General features: G+C 38.2%; 2 protein-coding genes across 3 annotated transcripts in view; one reads left to right on the plus strand and one right to left on the minus strand.

The window, feature by feature from the left end:
- The first annotated feature begins 214 nt into the window (after positions 1-214).
- cenpv (centromere protein V) lies at positions 215-11,259 on the plus strand. The gene is made up of 5 exons (XM_058383250.1): positions 215-362; positions 2,017-2,115; positions 2,248-2,317; positions 7,678-7,792; positions 8,919-11,259. Exons 1-5 carry the CDS (start codon positions 349-351, stop codon positions 9,056-9,058), a joined length of 438 nt encoding a protein of 145 aa, XP_058239233.1. The 5' UTR covers positions 215-348; the 3' UTR covers positions 9,059-11,259.
- The window catches only part of pigl (phosphatidylinositol glycan anchor biosynthesis, class L), a 22,152-nt gene continuing 10,281 nt past the window's right edge, over positions 9,328-21,198 (minus strand). The window contains exons 3-7 of one of the 2 annotated variants that reach the window (XM_058383248.1): positions 18,875-18,965; positions 15,463-15,530; positions 11,926-11,957; positions 11,254-11,387; positions 9,328-10,180 (exon numbers count right to left, since the gene is read on the minus strand). In XM_058383248.1, the coding sequence (XP_058239231.1) occupies positions 10,052-10,180; positions 11,254-11,387; positions 11,926-11,957; positions 15,463-15,530; positions 18,875-18,965 (454 nt within the window). In that variant the 3' untranslated portion in view covers positions 9,328-10,051. The other variant, XM_058383249.1, reaches the window with a different exon arrangement.

Genomic DNA, 21,198 nt, shown 5'->3' on the forward strand with positions numbered 1-21,198 from the left:
TTTTTTTATTACAAATAAGATAAAATAAAATAATTACATATTTTATTATTTTAAAATAATTACGAATTAAAATAAAATAGATAAAGTAACAAATCAGAACAAAAGACTCTGGGAAAAATATGTTTATTTTAGCAATTCAATTTACAGAAAAAATAGAATATATACAGTGAAGTGTGAAGCTTTTAAACCTCCCTGAGGTTTAAAGGTCAGCGCAATCTGGCAACCCTTTACAGCACTCTTTATATGGCTACTGAAACTTTACATGGGCCTTGTGGAAGGAAAAAGCTCTCTTTTATTCTTTTCATTCCGTATCAGCAGTCGCTTGTTACAAAAGAAACCTAAGTGGCTATGGAGGAGAAAAGGTAGGGTGTGTGATCAGACAGCAATTCACAGGTCTTCAATCACCATTCATTTGTAAAAGAAGTGTAAAAGCACTTTAAGTAACTTTAAAGTACTGAATACTGAATGAAGTGTTATTTAATTACAGATACTGTAATTAAATGCTCATGAGCCCTGAAGTCATAATCTAGACTACAGTAATAAAAGTCTTTTTTTTGTGTGTAATCCAAAGGTGATGCATATGTTTAAAGTCAGGAACCCATTTCAATGTAAAATAAATCAGTAGACCTGTATTAATTCAAGGCATGAATCTTTCCATCCCTGAATTTAACAGAGAACCAGATTCAAGTTGACAATATTATGGCTTCGTTGGTTATAAACCTAAGCGATTCAAGTGACCACATATTGGTCACATTGACTAACATCTATAACTCAGGATTAATCATAACGTTGATAATGGTGGTTTGTGATTTTACACATCTCCTGGCTAACCTCAATTTAAGAACTGTATCTACCTTCCTTTCTACACCAAAATAGAGAAAAACCTTGAGAATAACATAACGAATCACATGATCTCACATGGCCATGGATAACAGTTACACATGAGCACATGATATAATGCATTTTTGGGGGGATAATTTAAATTGTGTTAATACATATACATATCTTGATATACACTATATTGCCAAAAGTTTTGGGACATCTGCTTTTACATGCACATGAATGTACCTTGGTGTTGGCCCACCCTTTGCAGCTATAACAGCTATAACTCTTCTGGGAAGGCTTTCCACAAGGTTTAGGAGTGTGTTTATGTGAATTTTTCACCATTTCTCTAGAAGGGTTATTTGTGAGGTCAGGCACTGATTTTGAATGAGAAGGTCTGGCTCACAGTCTCCACTCTTAATTCATCCCAAAGGTGTTCTATCAGGTTGAGGTCAGGACTCTGTGAAGTTCCTCCACACCAAACTCCCTCATCTATGTCTTTATGGACCTTGCTTTGTGCACTGGTGTGCAGTCATGTTGGGGATTTGGGGATGACCCCTTCCTGTTCCCACAAAGTTGGGAGCATGAAATTGTCCAAAATGTCTTGGTATGAAGCTGAAGCATTAAGAGTTCCTTTCACTGGAACTAAGGGGCCGAGCCCAACCCCTGAAAAACAACACCTGGATTCAATGATTTGGAGGGGTGTGCCAAAACTTTTGTCAATATAGTGTATATGCCAATATTTCTGCATATGTTTACAGACTCTCAGAAATAAACCATACTTTTCTTTGTCACTGGAGTGTTTAGAAGGTATCTTTTTACCTGAAAATGGGAATATAATGGGAATATACTTTCTTAAGGAGCTTTAATGGTCTATTTTAGAAAGAAAAATATACAGTAGGTACAAATGCAGGTACCACCCCATTGACCTGCAAAAGCGCAGGTTGATGCAGTTATTCCTGAGAGCATAGACACAGAATAACACTGTGTATATAATTGTAGACCCAGGCAACGCCTAAGACTAAATACACTGAGTAGATACTTGTAGTTAATTTTGCTCTCTGGTTGTTAGTATCTAAACTTGGTGACTCTTGGGCAGTCAGGGTCATGTAGACTGTGAAATTGTTGTGTTGCAATTCATTACTGACGCTGACTGTTTTGCATCCAACGTGACCTGTGAATCATCTTTCCCAGGAAAGCCGAGAGCTTGGTAAAGCACACAGGCGGCTGCCACTGCGGCGCGATCCGCTTTGAGGTGTGGAATGCTGCTGATTTGCACGTCTTTGATTGCAAGTATGATCTTTGGTGAAGGTCAAGAGGCACAAACAGTTCACGCTTTCTCACTCACGCTGGGCAAAGCTGTGTTATCACTTTGTCTTTATTCACATTAACAGCTGTTGACTTATGATACCTCTGTGTGTTCAGTTGCAGTATTTGTACCAAGAAACAGAACCGCCATTTTATTGTTCCCAAGGCCCACTTTACGTTGCTTCAGGTATGATTCCGCCTCAATTTATGGACATGCAAAAGTCAGAAATCGGTCCGGGAAACATTTTTAAGGCTGAATTGCCTTGTTTACAATCTTCAGATAAAATCATTGTAGTAATTATCCATATAATTAGCATGTGGATACTTGTTCAGTTCTGAAAATCTGTGTTTTTAACAAAATAATTTTCTCTTTACAAGGAATTTGAGTTGGCACTCATAATCACACACACACATACACACACACATACACACTGTGTAACAAAAAATAAAAATGAGAAAAGGGAAAAGTAAATTAATAAAAATCCAGGTATTACATGTATGGTCTTTTGTAGTTATTTGGACAGAATTGACCAAATAGTAACTACTAAATTTTTTCATATTACAGTATAAATAGTGTGTATTTTGATATAATAGTATATATGGGCACACATTGTATTACTATTATTTAAAATATCATTACATATTATCCTTTAAGTGTAATAGTTGGACTGGGGAGATATATAATCATCGAGTCATAAATAGAGTCATAAATTCCAATGATAAATTCTCCCTTGTTTTGTGTTTGTCTAAATGTAATTCATGTTGAAAATGAAGGTTAAAAAAGGTAAATTATTGCTAATGTGTGTACATGTATATATAACAGTCATATGCTCAAGTCTGCTACTTTTTTCACAGTAACTAGAAATGTTACACAATAATTTGTTCTAGGTTGAACCTTTTTTAAAGAAAGTATTTTTAATTTAATTTAATTTAATTTAATTTTTTTTATTTGATTTGATTTTATTATTTTTTATTTTAATTTTATTCAACAATTTGGACATACTATTTGGGGAAGAATTGTAAAAGTGCTTTCAGTAACCTGATTAAAGTGCATCTAAAATCCACATATTAAAAAAAATGTTTCCATATATAACATAGACATTTCAGTGTCCATGATCCCTTAAAATCACAATCCAGACAAAAGAATTGAAAGTAAAACATTTCTATAATTTTATCCCTGTGTTTTTCTTGAAGGTACTAGAAATCTTTTGATTTAGTCTGATACGTTGTGTTGAATTTTCTAGGGATGTTGTGTCATTGTTTGCTCTAGTCTGATATTTTTTCCTGAAGTTACTAGAAACATTACATCATCGTTTGCTCTAGTCTGATTCCATTTGTTGAAATTTCTAGAAATGTTCAGTAATCATTTTCTCTAGGCTGTTACTTTTTTCGTAAATTATCGTAATTATTTGCTCTAGTCTGATGTTTTTATTACATCATCGTTTGCTCTCGTCTGATTCCCTTCGTTGAAATTTCTAGAAATGTTCAGCAATCATTAGCTCTCGTCTAATATTTTTCTTGAAATTACTAGAAATTTTATGCAATCATTTGCATAAAAATTTTTTTCTAGAAGTTTCTAGAAATGCTCCCTAATCGTTTGATCTGGTCTGATCCTTTTTCCTAGAAGTTTCTAGAAATGCTCCCTAGTCGTGTGATCTGGTCTGATATTTTTACTTGAAGTTATTAGAAATGTACATCAATTGCTCTAGTCTGAGCCTTTTTTCTAGAAGTTTCTAAAAATGCTCCTTAATCATTTGATCTGGTCTGATCCTTTTTCCTAGAAGTTTCTAGAAATGCTCCCTAATCGTTTGATTTGGTCTGTTCTTTTTTTCTAGAAGTTTCTAGAAATGCTCCCTAATCGTTTGATTTGGTCTGATCCTTTTTTCTAGAAGTTTCTAGAAATGCTCCCTAATCGCTTGATCTGGTCTGATCCTTTTTTATAGAAGTTTCTAGAAATGCTCTCTAATCGTTTGATTTGGTCTGATCCTTTTTCCTAGAAGTTTCTAGAAATGCTCCCTAATCGTTTGATTTGGTCTGATCCCTTTTTGCTAGAAGTTTCTAAAAATGCTCCCTAATCGTTTAATCTGGTCTGATACTTTTTCCTAGAAGTTTCTAGAAATGCTCCCTAATCGTTTGATTTGGTCTGTCCTTTTTTTCTAGAAGTTTCTAGAAATGCTCCCTAATCGTTTGATCTGGTCTGATCCTTTTTTCTAGAAGTTTCTAGAAATGCTCCCTAATCGCTTGATCTGGTCTGATCCTTTTTTCTAGAAGTTTCTAGAAATGCTCCCTAATCGTTTGATTTGGTCTGTTCTTTTTTCTAGAAGTTTCTAGAAATGCTCCCTAATCGTTTGATCTGGTCTGATCCTTTTTTCTAGAAGTTTCTAGAAATGCTCCCTAGTCGTGTGATCTGGTCTGATATTTTTACTTGAAGTTATTAGAAATGTACATCAATTGCTCTAGTCTGATCCTTTTTTCTAGAAGTTTCTAGAAATGCTCCCTAATCGTTTGATTTGGTCTGTTCTTTTTTCTAGAAGTTTCTAGAAATGCTCCCTAATCGTTTGATCTGGTCTGATCCTTTTTTCTAGAAGTTTCTAGAAATGCTCCCTAGTCGTGTGATCTGGTCTGATATTTTTGCTTGAAGTTATTAGAAATGTACATCAATTGCTCTAGTCTGATCCTTTTTTCTAGAAGTTTCTAGAAATGCTCCCTAATCGTTTGATTTGGTCTGTTCTTTTTTCTAGAAGTTTCTAGAAATGCTCCCTAATCGTTTGATTTGGTCTGATCCTTTTTTCTAGAAGTTTCTAGAAATGCTCCCTAATCGTTTGATTTGGTCTGTTCTTTTTTTGTAGAAGTTTCTAGAAATGCTCCCTAATCATTTGATTTGGTCTGATCCTTTTTCCTAGAAGTTTCTAGAAATGCTCCCTAATCGTTTGATTTGGTCTGATCCCTTTTTGCTAGAAGTTTCTAAAAATGCTCCCTAATCGTTTAATCTGGTCTGATACTTTTTCCTAGAAGTTTCTAGAAATGCTCCCTAATCGTTTGATTTGGTCTGTCCTTTTTTTCTAGAAGTTTCTAGAAATGCTCCCTAATCGTTTGATCTGGTCTGATCCTTTTTTCTAGAAGTTTCTAGAAATGCTCCCTAATCGCTTGATCTGGTCTGATCCTTTTTTCTAGAAGTTTCTAGAAATGCTCCCTAATCGTTTGATTTGGTCTGTTCTTTTTTCTAGAAGTTTCTAGAAATGCTCCCTAATCGTTTGATCTGGTCTGATCCTTTTTTCTAGAAGTTTCTAGAAATGCTCCCTAGTCGTGTGATCTGGTCTGATATTTTTACTTGAAGTTATTAGAAATGTACATCAATTGCTCTAGTCTGATCCTTTTTTCTAGAAGTTTCTAGAAATGCTCCCTAATCGTTTGATTTGGTCTGTTCTTTTTTCTAGAAGTTTCTAGAAATGCTCCCTAATCGTTTGATCTGGTCTGATCCTTTTTTCTAGAAGTTTCTAGAAATGCTCCCTAGTCGTGTGATCTGGTCTGATATTTTTGCTTGAAGTTATTAGAAATGTACATCAATTGCTCTAGTCTGATCCTTTTTTCTAGAAGTTTCTAGAAATGCTCCCTAATCGTTTGATTTGGTCTGTTCTTTTTTCTAGAAGTTTCTAGAAATGCTCCCTAATCGTTTGATTTGGTCTGATCCTTTTTTCTAGAAGTTTCTAGAAATGCTCCCTAATCGTTTGATTTGGTCTGTTCTTTTTTTGTAGAAGTTTCTAGAAATGCTCCCTAATCATTTGATTTGGTCTGATCCTTTTTTCTAGAAGTTTCTAGAAATGCTCCCTAATCGCTTGATTTGGTCTGATCCTTTTTCCTAGAAGTTTCTAGAAATGCTCCCTAATCGTTTGATCTGGTCTGATCCTTTTTTCTAGAAGTTTCTAGAAATGCTCCCTAATCGCTTGATTTGGTCTGATCCTTTTTCCTAGAAGTTTCTAGAAATGCTCCCTAATCGTTTGATCTGGTCTGATCCTTTTTTCTAGAAGTTTCTAGAAATGCTCCCTTGTCGTGTGATCTGGTCTGATATTTTTACTTGAAGTTATTAGAAATGTACATCAATTGCTCTAGTCTGATCCTTTTTTCTAGAAGTTTCTAGAAATGCTCCCTAATCGTTTGATTTGGTCTGTTCTTTTTTCTAGAAGTTTCTAGAAATGCTCCCTAATCGTTTGATTTGGTCTGATCCTTTTTTCTAGAAGTTTCTAGAAATGCTCCCTAATCGTTTGATTTGATCTGTTCTTTTTTCTAGAAGTTTCTAGAAATGCTCCCTAATCGTTTGATTTGGTCTGATCCTTTTTTCTAGAAGTTTCTAAAAATGCTCCCTAATCGTTTGATCTGGTCTGATAGTTTTTATAGAAGTTTCTAGAAATGCTCCCTAATCGCTTGATTTGGTCTGATCCTTTTCCCTAGAAGTTTCTAGAAATGCTCCCTAATCGTTTGATATTTTTACTTGAAGTTATTAGAAATGTACATCATTTGCTCTAGTCTGATCCTCTTTTTCTAGAAGTTTCTAGAAATACTCCTAAATTATTTGCTCTAGTCTGATCCTCTTTTTCTAGAAGTTTCTAGAAATACTCCTAAATGATTTGCTCTAGTCTGATCCTCTTTTTCTAGAAGTTTCTAGAAATACTCCTAAATGATTTGCTCTAGTCTGATCCTCTTTTTCTAGAAGTTTCTAGAAATACTCCTAAATTATTTGCTCTAGTCTGATCCTCTTTTTCTAGAAGTTTCTAGAAATACTTGCTAAGCTGTTAGACTTGACAAACTTCTAGACTGTGTGAGAAATGGAGGTGCCTGTGGGTGGAGCCACAGGGGAAGCAGTGAGAAAGCAGGTGGTGTGATACACTGGACTGGATTGTTGTTCTGTAGCTGTTAGTCAGCTTGGGTTGGAAGAGCGCCCGTGTGTGTGTGTGTGTGTGTGTGTTGAAGGAAAACAGACACACACACCTCACTTGCTTGTTAAAATAGGGCATTTATTTTCTGCACAGACGGTGCCTGAGCATATATAGTTTTCTTTTTTTAAAGCTCTTGCATATTTAGCTGCTTTTGCAATTGGCATGAAATGGGGTTACGGTCCTTATTCACGACTCCGAGTTTGAGCTGCGATGAATATATAACTAGAAATGTGTAAGCCGAGTTCACTGATAAACTAAAGGGAACCTCTCTCCTTGAAAAGTCTTGGCACTCTCAACACAAATCTGGCATTTCAACATTTAATGAATGACAGAAATACTGAGATCATTGTTCTGTAAAAACCGTCACGTTAAATCGGGTGTGTTTTATAAAAATGACACCACTGGGCAGCAATCATTAAACTTGTACTCATCCACGTTCGTACAAAAGAGAGCAGAGATGTTTATATCCATAAAAGTCAAGTTGCTGGATCTTTCTAGAACATACTTGCACTGTTTCTGAGCGCAGTGGCATCGCCAAACTATTGCTAAACATAGTTTTTTTCTTCAATAAAAACGGCAAAGCTTTATTGACTGGTTCGCCCATGTGTTTCAGGGCTCAGAGAACATAACCACGTACACCTTCAACACACACACAGCCAAGCACACCTTTTGCAAGATATGCGGCGTGCAGAGTTTCTACACCCCTCGATCCAATCCTGACGGCTTTGGTAGGTCACATAGCACCACAACACACACACACAGACACACACACACAGACAGGCCCTTGGGTTTAAATGAATAAAATAATAATAGAAATGGGCCAGTCATCAGGAACATGATTATAATATATGAATATTCATGATTCATGATCAACAGAGCAAAAATTATAATTATTATTTGTAGTGATTTCTTAGTTTCATGTTCCAAAGTGCTTTATATCGTGAACACTAGAGCAGCTTGACATTAATGATAATTACAAGAATACACATTGTACATTTAATATGTTTATAGCTGTGAAAAAATAACACCGTTCATTCCAGTTCTACTGATTATTGGTTAGTACATTTGACTAGCACCTCCAGGGTTGGGAGTTTGATTCCTGCCTTTGCCCTGTGTGCATGACGTTTTCATGTTCTTCACACGCTTTAGGGTTTCCTCCTGGTCCACCAGTTTCCTCCCCAAAGAATCAGAGGCATTCTTTGTAGGATGAAATTGTCCGAAATAGTGTGTGAAAGGGTGTTGTGAGATTGTGCCCTATGTTCTGTGTGACCATTTGGTAGAGTCACTATATTTCATTAACAAATTTTTTAACTTAACCCAAGCCAATCGGGCAGCCGTTTGGGAGAGGCCTATATTGAAATAATCATGGGGTCTGTTAAAAAACAGTTATATATTGTTGTTATTATTGACCGAATTAAATAGATAATGCAAAGTAAGAATTTTTCCATTGCTTTGGACATTAAAGGGTTCAGGGTGTCCACTTGCCTTGAGTTTCTAGGATAGACTCCAGGTTCAACGTGTAAAATAAGTGGTACAGAGGATGGATGGATGGATGGATGGAAGAACAGAATGACACACAGCTTCAGAAATCAGAAAGCCCAAACTGACTGTTCTGTGAATGTTAAATAAATTGTTAACTAACAGCATGAATTAACAGCAAACTGTGAAAACAGATGAGGTAGTTATTAAGATTAACACAAGCATGTCGTATTCTCGGCTGACGACAAACTTACTCGTGGGCAGAAGGTATCAGTGGGTGTTAGTGAGATTATATGTGATGTCTGTAAGGTCACAAGGTGTCTACGTGGCAATATCATATTCGTGACTTGTCTATGCGTCATGTTCTAATTCTAGGTGTGGCTCCGCATTGCCTGGATCCTGGAACCGTAAAGAGTGTGACTGTTGAACGGTTCTGTGGTGAGAACTGGGAGGAGAGCATGCAGAAACACACCACTATCAGGAATATGTCCAAGCCTAAAGAAGAAGCCAAATAAGCACAAATACACAAATATGACCTTTAAAATAAATATATATTAACGTGATCAACGACAGGCTTCACTTAAGGAATGGTTCAGAAAGCAGAGGTGTAGAATGGGATCCTTTCTGAGTTAATACAGGTGTCTTAAAGCACAGCTGGAATACAGATCCTGTGTATTAAATTGCGGTATTACTCACACCGTGTACTTGGAAAGTAAACGCCCTTAAATCCAGAGAAATATTATTGCATTATCAGCAGCATCACAAAACACCAGTTGGTCCAAAGTTCATCTGAACTTGTTTATTCTTAAATCTTAACATTTGAAAGAAATAACATTGACACAAACTATTTACAAAGTGTATTCAGCTAACAAGTTGGTACAGTACACAAAGTCTTGTCCAAAGCAGATTAAAAACACTGAACGTGCACTTTATTAGGAACATCTGCGTATTTTATACGGTCAATCGTTCAATCACATGGCATTAGAGCGATGCATAAAATCCTACAGATGAAGGTTAAGAGCTTCAGGTCATTTTCCACTTCAGGGAAGAATAAAGAAAATTCTGATTTCTGTGACTGTGTGGTTGTTGGTGCCAGATGAGCTGGTTTCCGAAACTGCTGACCTCCTGGGATTTTGACACACAGCAGTCTGTGGAGTTTACACAGTAAAAGTCCTGTGAATCGTGTGTGCATGACATTTTTGCATTGCTCTGATGCCACATTCTTGGCTGAGGTATACCGGTGTTCCTAATAAAATGCACAGCCTATACACGTGTATATGGCCTTCTACTTGAACAGGTTATATAGTGTTGAACATTTTAAAGCCCAGGAAGAACGGAACTGTAAAAGTGACGTGGCGTTAAAAAGAAATAAACAAAACACAGAATATAAAAAAATAAGAATTTCAGTAGCTTGTGCGTGTAGGACTTTCTTATTAGAACGAAATAGTAAATAAAACAAAATCAGTGCTTTAGTTTGGAAAGTGTACTTCAATTAGAGCTCGTTCCCTTTAGTAGAATCTCACGTCGTTTTTCTCCACGGGCACGGCTCGGAAGGTGTTGACGAACATGTAGCGTGAGAACAGAATGTAGAGGTGTCTGAACCAGAGGAGCTGCGAGCGGTGATGAAACATGGCCTCCTGATCGAGGAAGAGAGATAGGAATTAATACATAACAGGCTTACAGGTTTCAGCATGCACAGGTTAGAAGTATAAAACCAAATGTGTTGTGAAACAATTGTGTTGAGAATGCTAGATGGGCACACACACACACACAACTGCCAGGACTAAACAACGAACCATCTACATAATACTGATAAGTTTCCTTTAGCACAGCCTGTGAGATTGAACCTTTGTGCAGGGTAAATGGCTGTTAATAATTACAAACCTTATGACTAAGAGTTTAACATGCTAGAAAGTTCCAGGAGTTCACTTTCCTTTCCAACATCGTGTACATAACCCCGATAATGGCTTCTAGGCCGTTTACTGGGTTTGCTTTTCAGACTTTCAGGCTTTTAATCTCCTCAGAAAAGCAGAGAGACGAAGCTATAAAAAGCTTCCTGGAAGCTGGTTAAAAAGATGAGTAAAACTTCATCAGGAACAGTTTTCATTTGTCTTATACTTAATTGCATAATTCCATATGCATTCTTTCATAGTTTTAATAATTATTATTCTAGAAGAAGATAGTACAAAATGAAGACAACTTTATTAGGTGCACCTAAGCCAAGCACGGTGCAAAACATCGTGCGGATAGAGGTCAAGAGTTTCTGTTAAAGTTCATCAAAATAAAGAAAACTTTCTCTGGGACTTTAACCGTGTCTTAGTTGTCAGTACCAGATGGTTTGAGTATTTCAAAAAACTGCTGATCTCCTGGGATTTTCACATACAGCAGTCAGTTTATACAGAACGATGCAAAAGCGGCCAGAATGGCCAGATTGGTTTGAGCTGCCTGGAAGGACAAAGTAACTCGAATAATCCCACAGCCCATCTGGTACCAACAACCCTGTCATAATCCAGACAGCTCACACTTTTTCCCATGTTCTGAAGTTTAATGTGAGCATTACCCGACATGTATTGATTCCTGTATGACTGATTGATTCGTGAATGTACAAGGTGTATATGTGTTCCTAATAAAGTGGATGGTGAGTGTACATCGTAATAAAGAAACCAAAAATAGTTCCATGTCTTCTATGTAGCATATTTAGAAAGCTCACCTTAGCTCTTCTGTATTCGTTTGGTCCTATGATGCAGCAGAAAGCTGAGGGTAAGAGCCAGCTGATGGGCAGCTCAAAGATAGACAGATACTTCCTGAGGATGCTAATCGTATGGAGGGAGAGGACCTGGCAGTCTGTCAGGGAAAAAGAAAGACAGCATTTTGAGAATAGTATTTTTCTTAAAAAAGTAGAGCAGTTCAACACTGTCCCCTTGTGGGAGATTTGTACTCATGCTACCATCACTTAATGATCTTCAAGCATTTTTCCATCTTGAGAATTCTTTTATCAACGTTGATCGGTTTCTTTCTAGCTTTTGTAAAAAGGCGAAATGGAAATAACGAAGACAGATGATCAAAGTAGACTTAAAGAAAGTTGTATTTATGAAAACAATCATTGAAACTATTCTTTCTTGCATTATGACAAAAGGGGTACGGTTGGAAACCCGGGTTTCCGAAGCTCCCACTAAATTCCCATTAAAAAATTATGTTTAAACCCTCAGTTTAATGTCAGCGACTCGACTTCTGATGGGACATGAAGGCAGAATAAATGCACTGAATAAGAGCAAACAACAGGTGGCACAATCCACCCAGAAATCTCAGCACAGGGTGGATCTCGGCACAGCTAACACAAACTTTAACAGAAATGTAACACAAGCTGAAATATACAACATACCTTCGGGTAGTCTTCTAACAAATGCTAGATGACTGAATTTAAAAGATAAGAAAAAGAAGAAGTATTAGGTTGAGTGCATAGCGATTGAGATAAAATACTAAAGCAGTTAATACAAACATAAAAACATGGAGGTAAAATAAAGGCAAATACGTGTTTGTTTAAACTCATATCAAGTGAACAGGCACCTTTATGAACCCTTATGCACTCCTTTTTTCCTCTCGCTCTGTGTAAAGCAGGCTTGCATAAGCACACACACACATATACGTGTGATTAGAGGGAGCTCTAAATCCATAACCAAGTTCCTGGAAATCTCCATGGTGTCCTGGTTTGGCCCACCACAGTGCCACCTCCCTCTCCCTCTCGTCTCTTTCACCCAGCTGACCAAATCCGAGAACTAATTCGATCCATCAGGTGACATCTGCGAAACTCGTCGTGATCTATTTTACTTTTTCAACTAAATAAATAATAATTCTAAACACACTTCATGAATGCGACAGACATGGCAGTGTTCAAGCTAAGAAAAACAGCTCGCCACAGTAACAACACTTTCATCTGACTCTCTGAGCTCATTCAAGAAAAACACTAATGCTGGAAGGGGTCCAACTGGGAGAGAGGTCAGAACAGTGGGAACACACTGGGCTCTGCAACACATGGATGTTTGACTTGAGGACTATAGACTGGCGAGTTTCTCATTATTGCTGGATTTATTACACCAGAATGTTCTACCGACGCCTTCACTTTTTAAAAAGTGGCGTGTTGGAGGAAAGATAAATAAATCTCGGGCCTTGTCAAACAGGCATAGTGTGCTTATTACTCATGCTGAAAACCCTGCCTGAAAGCAGCATGCGGTACACAAGGCTATGTAGGAATATTTTCAGTGGACATCTGAGCATACAAGCTAAATTCCCAAGTAAACTACCAAGCAAGTTTATTTTTCAAAACAAAAGCTGACAGCGACTCCGACTATACGTGTCGAGACCACAGTTATACTCTGAAAGCTAATGTTCGCTAATTTAATGGCAGTGTGAACAAGCTAATTCTAACAGATCATTATTAGTAATGGCTAAATTGCTTGGCGGCTTATTTTTTTTTTTTTTACAAATTTAATCATCAAAATAAATAATAATTTAAACAGGGTTAGGTCTGGCATTAAGAGGGTTAGCTCTTCTGTTTTACAAACATTTAGCCAGTTATGCTAGCTACCAAAATTCATGGCTAAAATATCATAACTGTGAAAATGTTTTTTTACAAAAACCAGCAGGATCTGAGGTAATTCTGAGGTAACTGTGGCAGTCACATATAGCACTGAATACTTTATTTCATAGTAATATGAGGAAAAGTTAAACGTATACGGCATACACTTGTGAAGTTTGAGGTAAACGTCATACTTGGGTCATTTTGAGCACAGAAAGATTTACCTGAGGTAACACATTTGCTAGGTTAGCAAACAGTTGCTATCTGGCTAGCAAAAGCTAATCCTACTGGTCTGAGTTTTTATGTGTGGCTTATTATTTTAAAATGAATCCTTAAGATTAAAGATGTTTAAAAGTATTCTTTAAGGGCTTTTTTGGTGTTTATAACCATAAATACATTCTGTATAAAAAAATGTAAGTTACCTAAAAAAAGGTAACTGCTGAGATACTTTAAGTTGCCTTTATTTGTCATATATACATTACTGGACAATGAAATTCTTTCCTCACATATCCCATCCTTGAAGGGTTGGGGTCAGAGCACAGGGTCAGCCATGATGCAGAGCCCCTGGAGCAGGAGGGTGTGGTTGAGGGCCTTCCTCAAGGGCCCGGCAGTGGTACCGGGGCTTGAACCCTGATCTTCCGATCAACAACCCAGACCCTTAACCACTTGACCCACCACTGCCCCTTACAGGAACACTTTTTAATATTACAACCGGGACTGAATTGGACTTTCAATATTTTATTTACACAATATGTCAAATATTTTAAAAATGAAACAAAAGAGATATTTCTTGGTTGCGTAACCACCTTTGGCTCTCATCTTATAGTAAAGATCTGACCCGTGGATCTTCCAAGCTCCTTGGCCTCTTGGTTGCCCAATTGTTTACTGACATTTGGTGGACAGCCTTCTCTCGGTTGTGTTCAGGACTGCACTGCAGGATGTTTTTATGTGATATGTTTTAGAACTAATCCCTGATTTGTACTCTTCCAGAAATTTGTCCTGCACTTGTTTTGATAGCTACTTGGTCTTCATGATGCTACTTGTTTAGGTATGCTCTTCAACAAAACTCTGGGGCTTTCCAGTAAGAAGCGAGATCATGTGACACTGCGAGAGCTGGATTCCATTCATCTAATTATGTGACATTTGATGGCAGCAGGTTGCACCAGGACTAAGTTACTTACTGTATAATTTCACAGCAATGTCAGGGTGAATACATATGTAATGCCATATTTTAGTTTTGTTTTTTTTTTGCAAATTATGTTGATTTTTCCCACACATCATGTACAACTTTGTGTAGATTCATGACATCCCAAATACGTCCAATTCCAGGATGAAAAACTACAAAGTCGTTGTATGGTGATGAATTATTAGGTATAATGATAATTCTTGCATATTATTTGCAGATGAAGAACAGCATGAAGTATACTATATACAATGGACGTTTCTGAACAGAAGCTCTGGCCCTCCAGGAGTGAAGTTTGACACTTTCGGCTCTTAACGCAACCTCACAGGATATATATCTACAGTCTGACATGAAATGAATGAAATGGGCTGAGTAAAATTGAATCAACAGATTCAAGTATTGTCATATGTCAGGGTGTATCCATGTTCCATTACAGCCACAAAAACCTCTTACCACTAGCCCTGGCTTGCTGTTTGCCATCTTCCCAATCCAAAAGAAAGAAAGAAATGAAGTGTGTAATAAAGTTGAGAACACGCAGATGGTTGTGTGTTACCACTTCTCCATGCTGCCGTAATGAGGACAGGATTTGGACGAGACAAAAACGCTTGGCTTGCTCTCCTTTCCGTCTGACCGTTGCTCAATAACCAAACACGGATTTCTTTAGTGCGCAGTTCCTTTGGGGCGTATCGCAGGAACCCTGGTCAGGTTTTTTTTTTTTTTTATCTCTGTTTGTGATTCCGGAGAAGTGACCTGCACTTTGGGTCACCGCTGCCTTATCTTAATAGACTTCACTGGGGATTTGAACTTCGGTAACCTTGTACAGAGGGTGTGATGATATGACGAGTTTATCAGACACATGATGTACGTGTATGGCGCGATCAGTATTCAAACACTGCCCACTTTATAAACTTTGTCAACTCATGTTGAACTGTTGGAGTTGCTGTAATAACAACACATCTGTCTTTATCTCTAAGGGACCTGATTGTTTTTTTATGGTCTTATTACTGAATTCCCTCTCCAACGTTATTAACTTCCTGTTATCTTTTTCCATGCTTAAAGATTAACATCACAAACAGTTTCATTATTTGGCTTGAAGCAAATATTCTCCCTGAACACAATAAAATGGAAAACTGCTTGAGCAGGATGAATATAAAAGCTACCTGAGCGCTTTGTAGATGCCGATGTGATTGACATGACCACTCACTCCTCCCTCATCGAATGTCAGCACCTGTAAAACATGTGCAGCGATCAGTGACGCATTTGACACATTTTATAACGACTACACGAGCGAGTAAGATTAGCTTTTGTAGACCTTCTTGTATGAATGAGGTTTTTATGTAACAAGCCATGAAAATAGGCCGAGGTTCTTACTGCCACAAAGGTGTTACAGACTGCTTTATAACATCTCACCGCTTCTCCACAGCTTTGTAGAGAAGAATGGAACAAAAAAAGACCGTCATTATTTGAAGGCCATGCAAGAACGTGCTCCCGAAAGGGTTCTATTCGTATTTTTTATTAATTAAAGAATGGCACATTGTATTTTTTGTCCATTATGGTTAAGTTTCATCTTCTGGAACAGCCACAAGTCTGTTTAGCCTGTAAAGCTTATTTATTTTTACATAAAGATTCATCATGTCAATGATTAGTGGTCCTTCATGTGGAGAGTTCACGTTACAAGCTGTTACTACAGACAAGAACGACGAAGTGTATCAATATCAACTTGATATATGAAGGAAACTTGAAGTAATATACCAATCAGAAGTGAGTGCATTAATATAAACAACAGGACCGAGCTATAATTCATTTAAATGATTAATTCGGGTCCCAGTGTTGCTTCAGGTTGTTTATTCACTGCTAAATGCTAAAACATTTCATAACTTCTTTGCTTGCCCCAGAGCGTACGGATTACAAATGTTATCCAAGCGTGCTCCAGGCGAATTTTAATATATTGTATGTAAAATATTGTGAATCGTGGTATGAACATAACACATGGAATAGACGTTTCGAGATCTGACACTGAAATGCTTTCCCAATTTGCTCTATTTCACTGCGAGTTGGTGGGGTTTAAAAAAAAAATATGAGAAAAATCCTGAGATAATCCTCTGAAGATGCAGCATTTTTGCCAGATGTTGGTTTGGCACGGAGGCAGAAATGCACGGCATGTGTTTTTTTTCACACCAGAAAGTTGGGAAACCCCGTCTATTCCCTATACAGCAGGCTTGAGTTGGGCCTTTCTGCTGGGGTTTGGGTACATGATGATTTTATTATTTTTTTTTGGAGGGAAACGGATAATAATAAGAGAATTTGTCGGAAATGTAGAAAGTCGCCAAAGCAAACAAGCCGAGGGAAGCGGCTTCTACGGCGACGAGATGGGAGATTGTATGACAGGAATCTGCACGTCGCTCAAAGTGGGGCAGAGCGGAGTGTTTGTACGAGGACGGTATATGAAAGGGTCATCACCTCGCTCTGAAAGTAAACACGCTGCGGTCAGTGTATTGATCCTATTGTCCTTTCATTGTTCCATTGTGTAAAAGTTCGTCTTCAACCATAAATACTGAAACACACACAATAAAGGACCAGATGCTACATTTTTTGCAATGACCATAATAACAGCCCCCCCCCCCACTAAACTTCATTTTATTGGTGAAATCAAAACAAAAATATTGGCTTTTTTGTCAAATTGAGGATTTATTATTATGTTTTAAATAAAAATCATAAAAAAAAGAAGCTTGTTTGGACTGTGACTTGACCCGGCAGGAAGGGAGGGACGCTGGTTTGGTGATGGTGAGTTTGCGTGTTTACACATGTTCAGGGAAATATCAAACCGGAGTCGTTTCGTAACAGCGCTCGCTCTTTCAGCCCGTTTGTTTGTTGTTGTTTGTTTATGCAAGTCTTCCGTGCTTGGGCTTTTAATCAGAGACTTAATGGCCTGCCAAGAAGAGAAAGAGAGAGAGAGAGAGAGAGAGAGAGAGAGAGAGAGAGAGAGAGAGAGAGAGAGAGAATAAAAAAAGAGAAGGGACTTGTATGGGATTAAAAAAAAAAACTTTGTTCAGATGTTGATTTAAAATTCCACTTGGGAAATTTCCTGGAACTTAGGCAGGCCTGATAAAAATCTTTTAGGTTAGCTCGCTGGCGGCCCAGGAGAGCCCAGGAGCATTGTGGGATATTAGTGTGTGTAATTAGGGATAAATGCAGATGGTGGATGTCATGCTCGACTTTATGGATTAACTCACTGGTTGTTAAATTTGAAGCACCGCATCTTCCCACATAAAACGACAAAACACAGCTATCATGGATTTTAATTTTTTAAAAACTGGAAAAAAGACCTGATCGCTTTAAATACAGATGCAAAATCTGGGCCAGATGTGCACGGCAAGTTGGACGGGAAAAAACGGCGGGTCGTGCTACGGAGAACATTTCTGGGCGGCATGATTTGGGTCTGGTCGTTCGCTTCCCGGCAAATCTATACAAAGTACGGGTTATGTAACGAAGCTGATTTATTGAAGCATTCTTAAAGAAGACAGTTCAGTGCTACAATGGACGTTAGAACAGAAGCCAACTTGTTTCCACAACATTAAGCTATAAACAAAGTGTGGCATGTTGTACTTTCATAATTAAAAATTGTCAGCATGGGCGAATTACTGCTGTATAAACGAACAGAGAACAATGGGGTGTGCAGTACATCAGCTAGCCTTATGATGGGCCATGTCACACCATCCTGTCACTGATTATTTTCCTCCTATAACTCACTATAAGACGTTTTTAAGGACGCGTAAACTTCTATTACCTTAAAGATGTGAGTAAACACAGCGAAGATAACCTTTGATTCAACTCCCAAGACGTTAGATTGCTTACCAGTACACCAACGTTCCAGTCTGTCGGTGGAACAGAAATCGACTTATCAGACGTTTTCAGTCAGTATAAACAAATGAATTATTTTATGGCCGCAAGTCTGATATAAAATGAGTCAGGACTCTGTTGGCTTTCTGTGTGAGACCAGGGTTTTTTTTTTTTCCATCTGTTGGATACACTTACACAGAATGTTAGTGGTTGAAGATAAAATTTCAGATGCTTATGATCAAACCCTTAGGGTATCCCAGAGAGAAGAAATGGGTTTGATATCAACATTTACTTTGAACATAGAAACATTTGTGTGGGGAAAAAAAAAATTTGTTTTTGAAACTAGTAGGCTTGGGAAAAGAGAAATACTCTGGGAATACTACAAAGTCCTGAAGTGTCTGCTTTCATATGAGCTTCATATTAATCACCACAGAACAAATTAACCACCAACGAAACAGATTTCATATCTCTGGTGAAAAAAAGAGTTGAAAACTTTACTTTAGTATCCAAAACGTGGCACAAAAACTGGAGAAGAAATACGTTCACATCATTTCAGTGGGGCTCTCTTAGTTAAATTTTTGTCAATTTCTTGTATAGCTAATTTACAGAGGAAATTTCGTTCAGTTTCCATAGCAACCGTGTCTCTATGTCTGTATAAAGCCACGTCAATCATTCAATCATCATTATTAGCTGGATAATGCATGGTGTTTATATTTCCCAAAAGGTGCTCACCAGGTTAATGGAGTAAGTTGTGATGTGTTTCAGGATCAGTGGTGCGGTCAGCGAGATGCTCCACTCAGTCTTTGGGTCATCCGGTAACTCTCTGTAGAAAGACGAGAGGAAAAAAAGAAAAGGCTCTGATATAACACATTTCCTTAAGCAGTAGATGTTTGCTAAATACACCAGCTAAAGAATCTTCACGCAGTTTCTTCCCTACTGACTCAATTCCCACTCACTAGCTATCTCTCACAACACAATCTATCCAGACATGCTGCTAACCCGTCTACCTAGCACAAGCTGTACTTTCTAGAACACTTTCAGTAGCTCAGCGATCTAAATAACCTAGCTAGCTCATTCAAATATCAAATATCTAGAATGCAAACTTTAACTCATGTGGAGAGCTAGCTAACTTATCTAGCTAGCCAATGAACTCGTTTCTAGAACACTCTGTTAGTAATTTAGCTAGCTGATCCATCTAGTTGGATAATAATCTAATTTCTAAAGTGCTGTGTTGGAATCGAGCTAACTGTCTAATTTCTACAACACTATGTTAGCAACTTATCTAGCGAGCTAACCTGTATTTTGTCTGTTCTTGAACGTTCTCCCATTTATGGAGAAAGATGGCAAGCAACTACTCTATCATGAGCATTTTACACGGGCAAACAGCTTCACAGAAAAGACGTGTGACTGTGAGAATGTTTATTTACTGATCACTTCATTTTTTAGAATTATTAACCCTATGCTAATGCTAAACTTCCAGTGACTTATGCTGCTTGAACTATAACAGAGTATTAATAAAAAGCTGTGTATCATATCATGTCTGTGTTAGAGCAAGAAACTTATATGGGATCATATGCACACACACACACACACACACATATATATATATATATATATGTATATGTTTGTATGTATGTATATTACAGGCTGGTGAGCGCCAACCAAATCTGTAATCTTCCACCAAAGATTTTACAGCCATGAGGGTGGTAGTGTGGGAGAGTGTGTGTGGGAGAGTGTGTGTGGGAGAGTGTGTGTGGGAGAGTGTGTGTGTGTATGTAATGATTTAGTGCTGCTGTCCCACATGGCGCAGCTGGAACGCTGCCTACAGGCCCCTTCTGAACCCTGGGGTCGGAGGTGGCCTGGGGCTTTGCCTCCCATTCATTTGAAAGTAGAGCCCAGAGAAAACGAGGGCCATCATGCATTGCTGTCTCGCACACGCATAGACAGATACACATACACACACACACACACACACAAATAGCTTTCCCTTTCATCCAGACACCCTGCTCAGCCAGCAATGTATTGGAGGTCAATGAACTTCTATCTTGCCGGGCAATCTTTCACTGCACCCCTCCTCTCTCTGTCTCTCTCTCTCTCTCTCTCTCTCTCTATGTCTTGTTTTTCCATCTAGTTTTTTTCCCCCTCCTTTCTCTCTGCGCCGACATCAAACACGAGCGAGAGACAGAGTGAGAGAGAGGCAACCAGGCGTGTAGAGAGTGTTTCAGACACGCCGGGGTCACTGCAGTTCAGCTGAAATCAAAGTGCTAAGGGGCATCATTACACACAGAGCGAGTGGTGCAGAGAGCTTAACCGCTTCCATCCCAGGCCAGCTCAGGAACTTCATCTGACATAAGAATACTGTATTGCGTATGCAAAACGGCTACGCTGCACATGTCATAACACCAAAGTGTAGGTGCCTCCAAATACACACTTATTACGCCATTTTGTCAATTCGGTTCAAAAACGGTTCAAAATATCTACATGAACCCTAAAAGTAATTAGATAAAATGTACTGATCTTACAGTATAGTAGCCTTAGATATCAAAGAAGCATTAGGTGAGATGTTTTTAAAGCCATGTAAAACTTTCTGAGGCCGCCCATTAAACTTTTAGATTTTTAAAGTGTTTTACATATCGATCCATCCATCCATTTTATATAGCACTTATCCTACACCAAGCCGTGATGAGGCTGGAGCCTAACCCGGGGGACTCGGGGCACAAGGCAGGGGATACTCTCAACACAGGGCACAATGATACACACTCACCCCTATTTATACACACTCGCCCTCATCACATGTCTCTGGACTGGGGCAGGAAACCAGAGGGGAACATGCAAAGGGTGAGTGTGTATAAATGGGGGTTAGTGTATATCATTGTGGCACACTGTCCAGAGTATCCCCTGCCTCGTGTATCAGGGCAAAGAGAACATGCAAAAGGGTGCAGGCAGAAATCTAACCCATCAACCCCAGAGGTGTGAGGCAAATGTTTTAACCAGTAAGTAACTAATCTGCTTGTTCTGCATATCTTCTACTGCACCTTTAAAGCAAAAAAAGCTGG

Source organism: Hemibagrus wyckioides, linkage group LG28 (assembly GCF_019097595.1).
Source record: "Hemibagrus wyckioides isolate EC202008001 linkage group LG28, SWU_Hwy_1.0, whole genome shotgun sequence".
Classification (NCBI taxonomy): domain Eukaryota; kingdom Metazoa; phylum Chordata; class Actinopteri; order Siluriformes; family Bagridae; genus Hemibagrus; species Hemibagrus wyckioides.

Coding starts and splice junctions, on each gene's coding strand:
- cenpv (XM_058383250.1), top strand. Junction 2,318..7,677: donor CCCACTTTACGTTGCTTCAG/GTATGATTCCGC, acceptor CATGTGTTTCAG/GGCTCAGAGAACATAACCAC. Junction 7,793..8,918: donor ATCCAATCCTGACGGCTTTG/GTAGGTCACATA, acceptor TTCTAATTCTAG/GTGTGGCTCCGCATTGCCTG.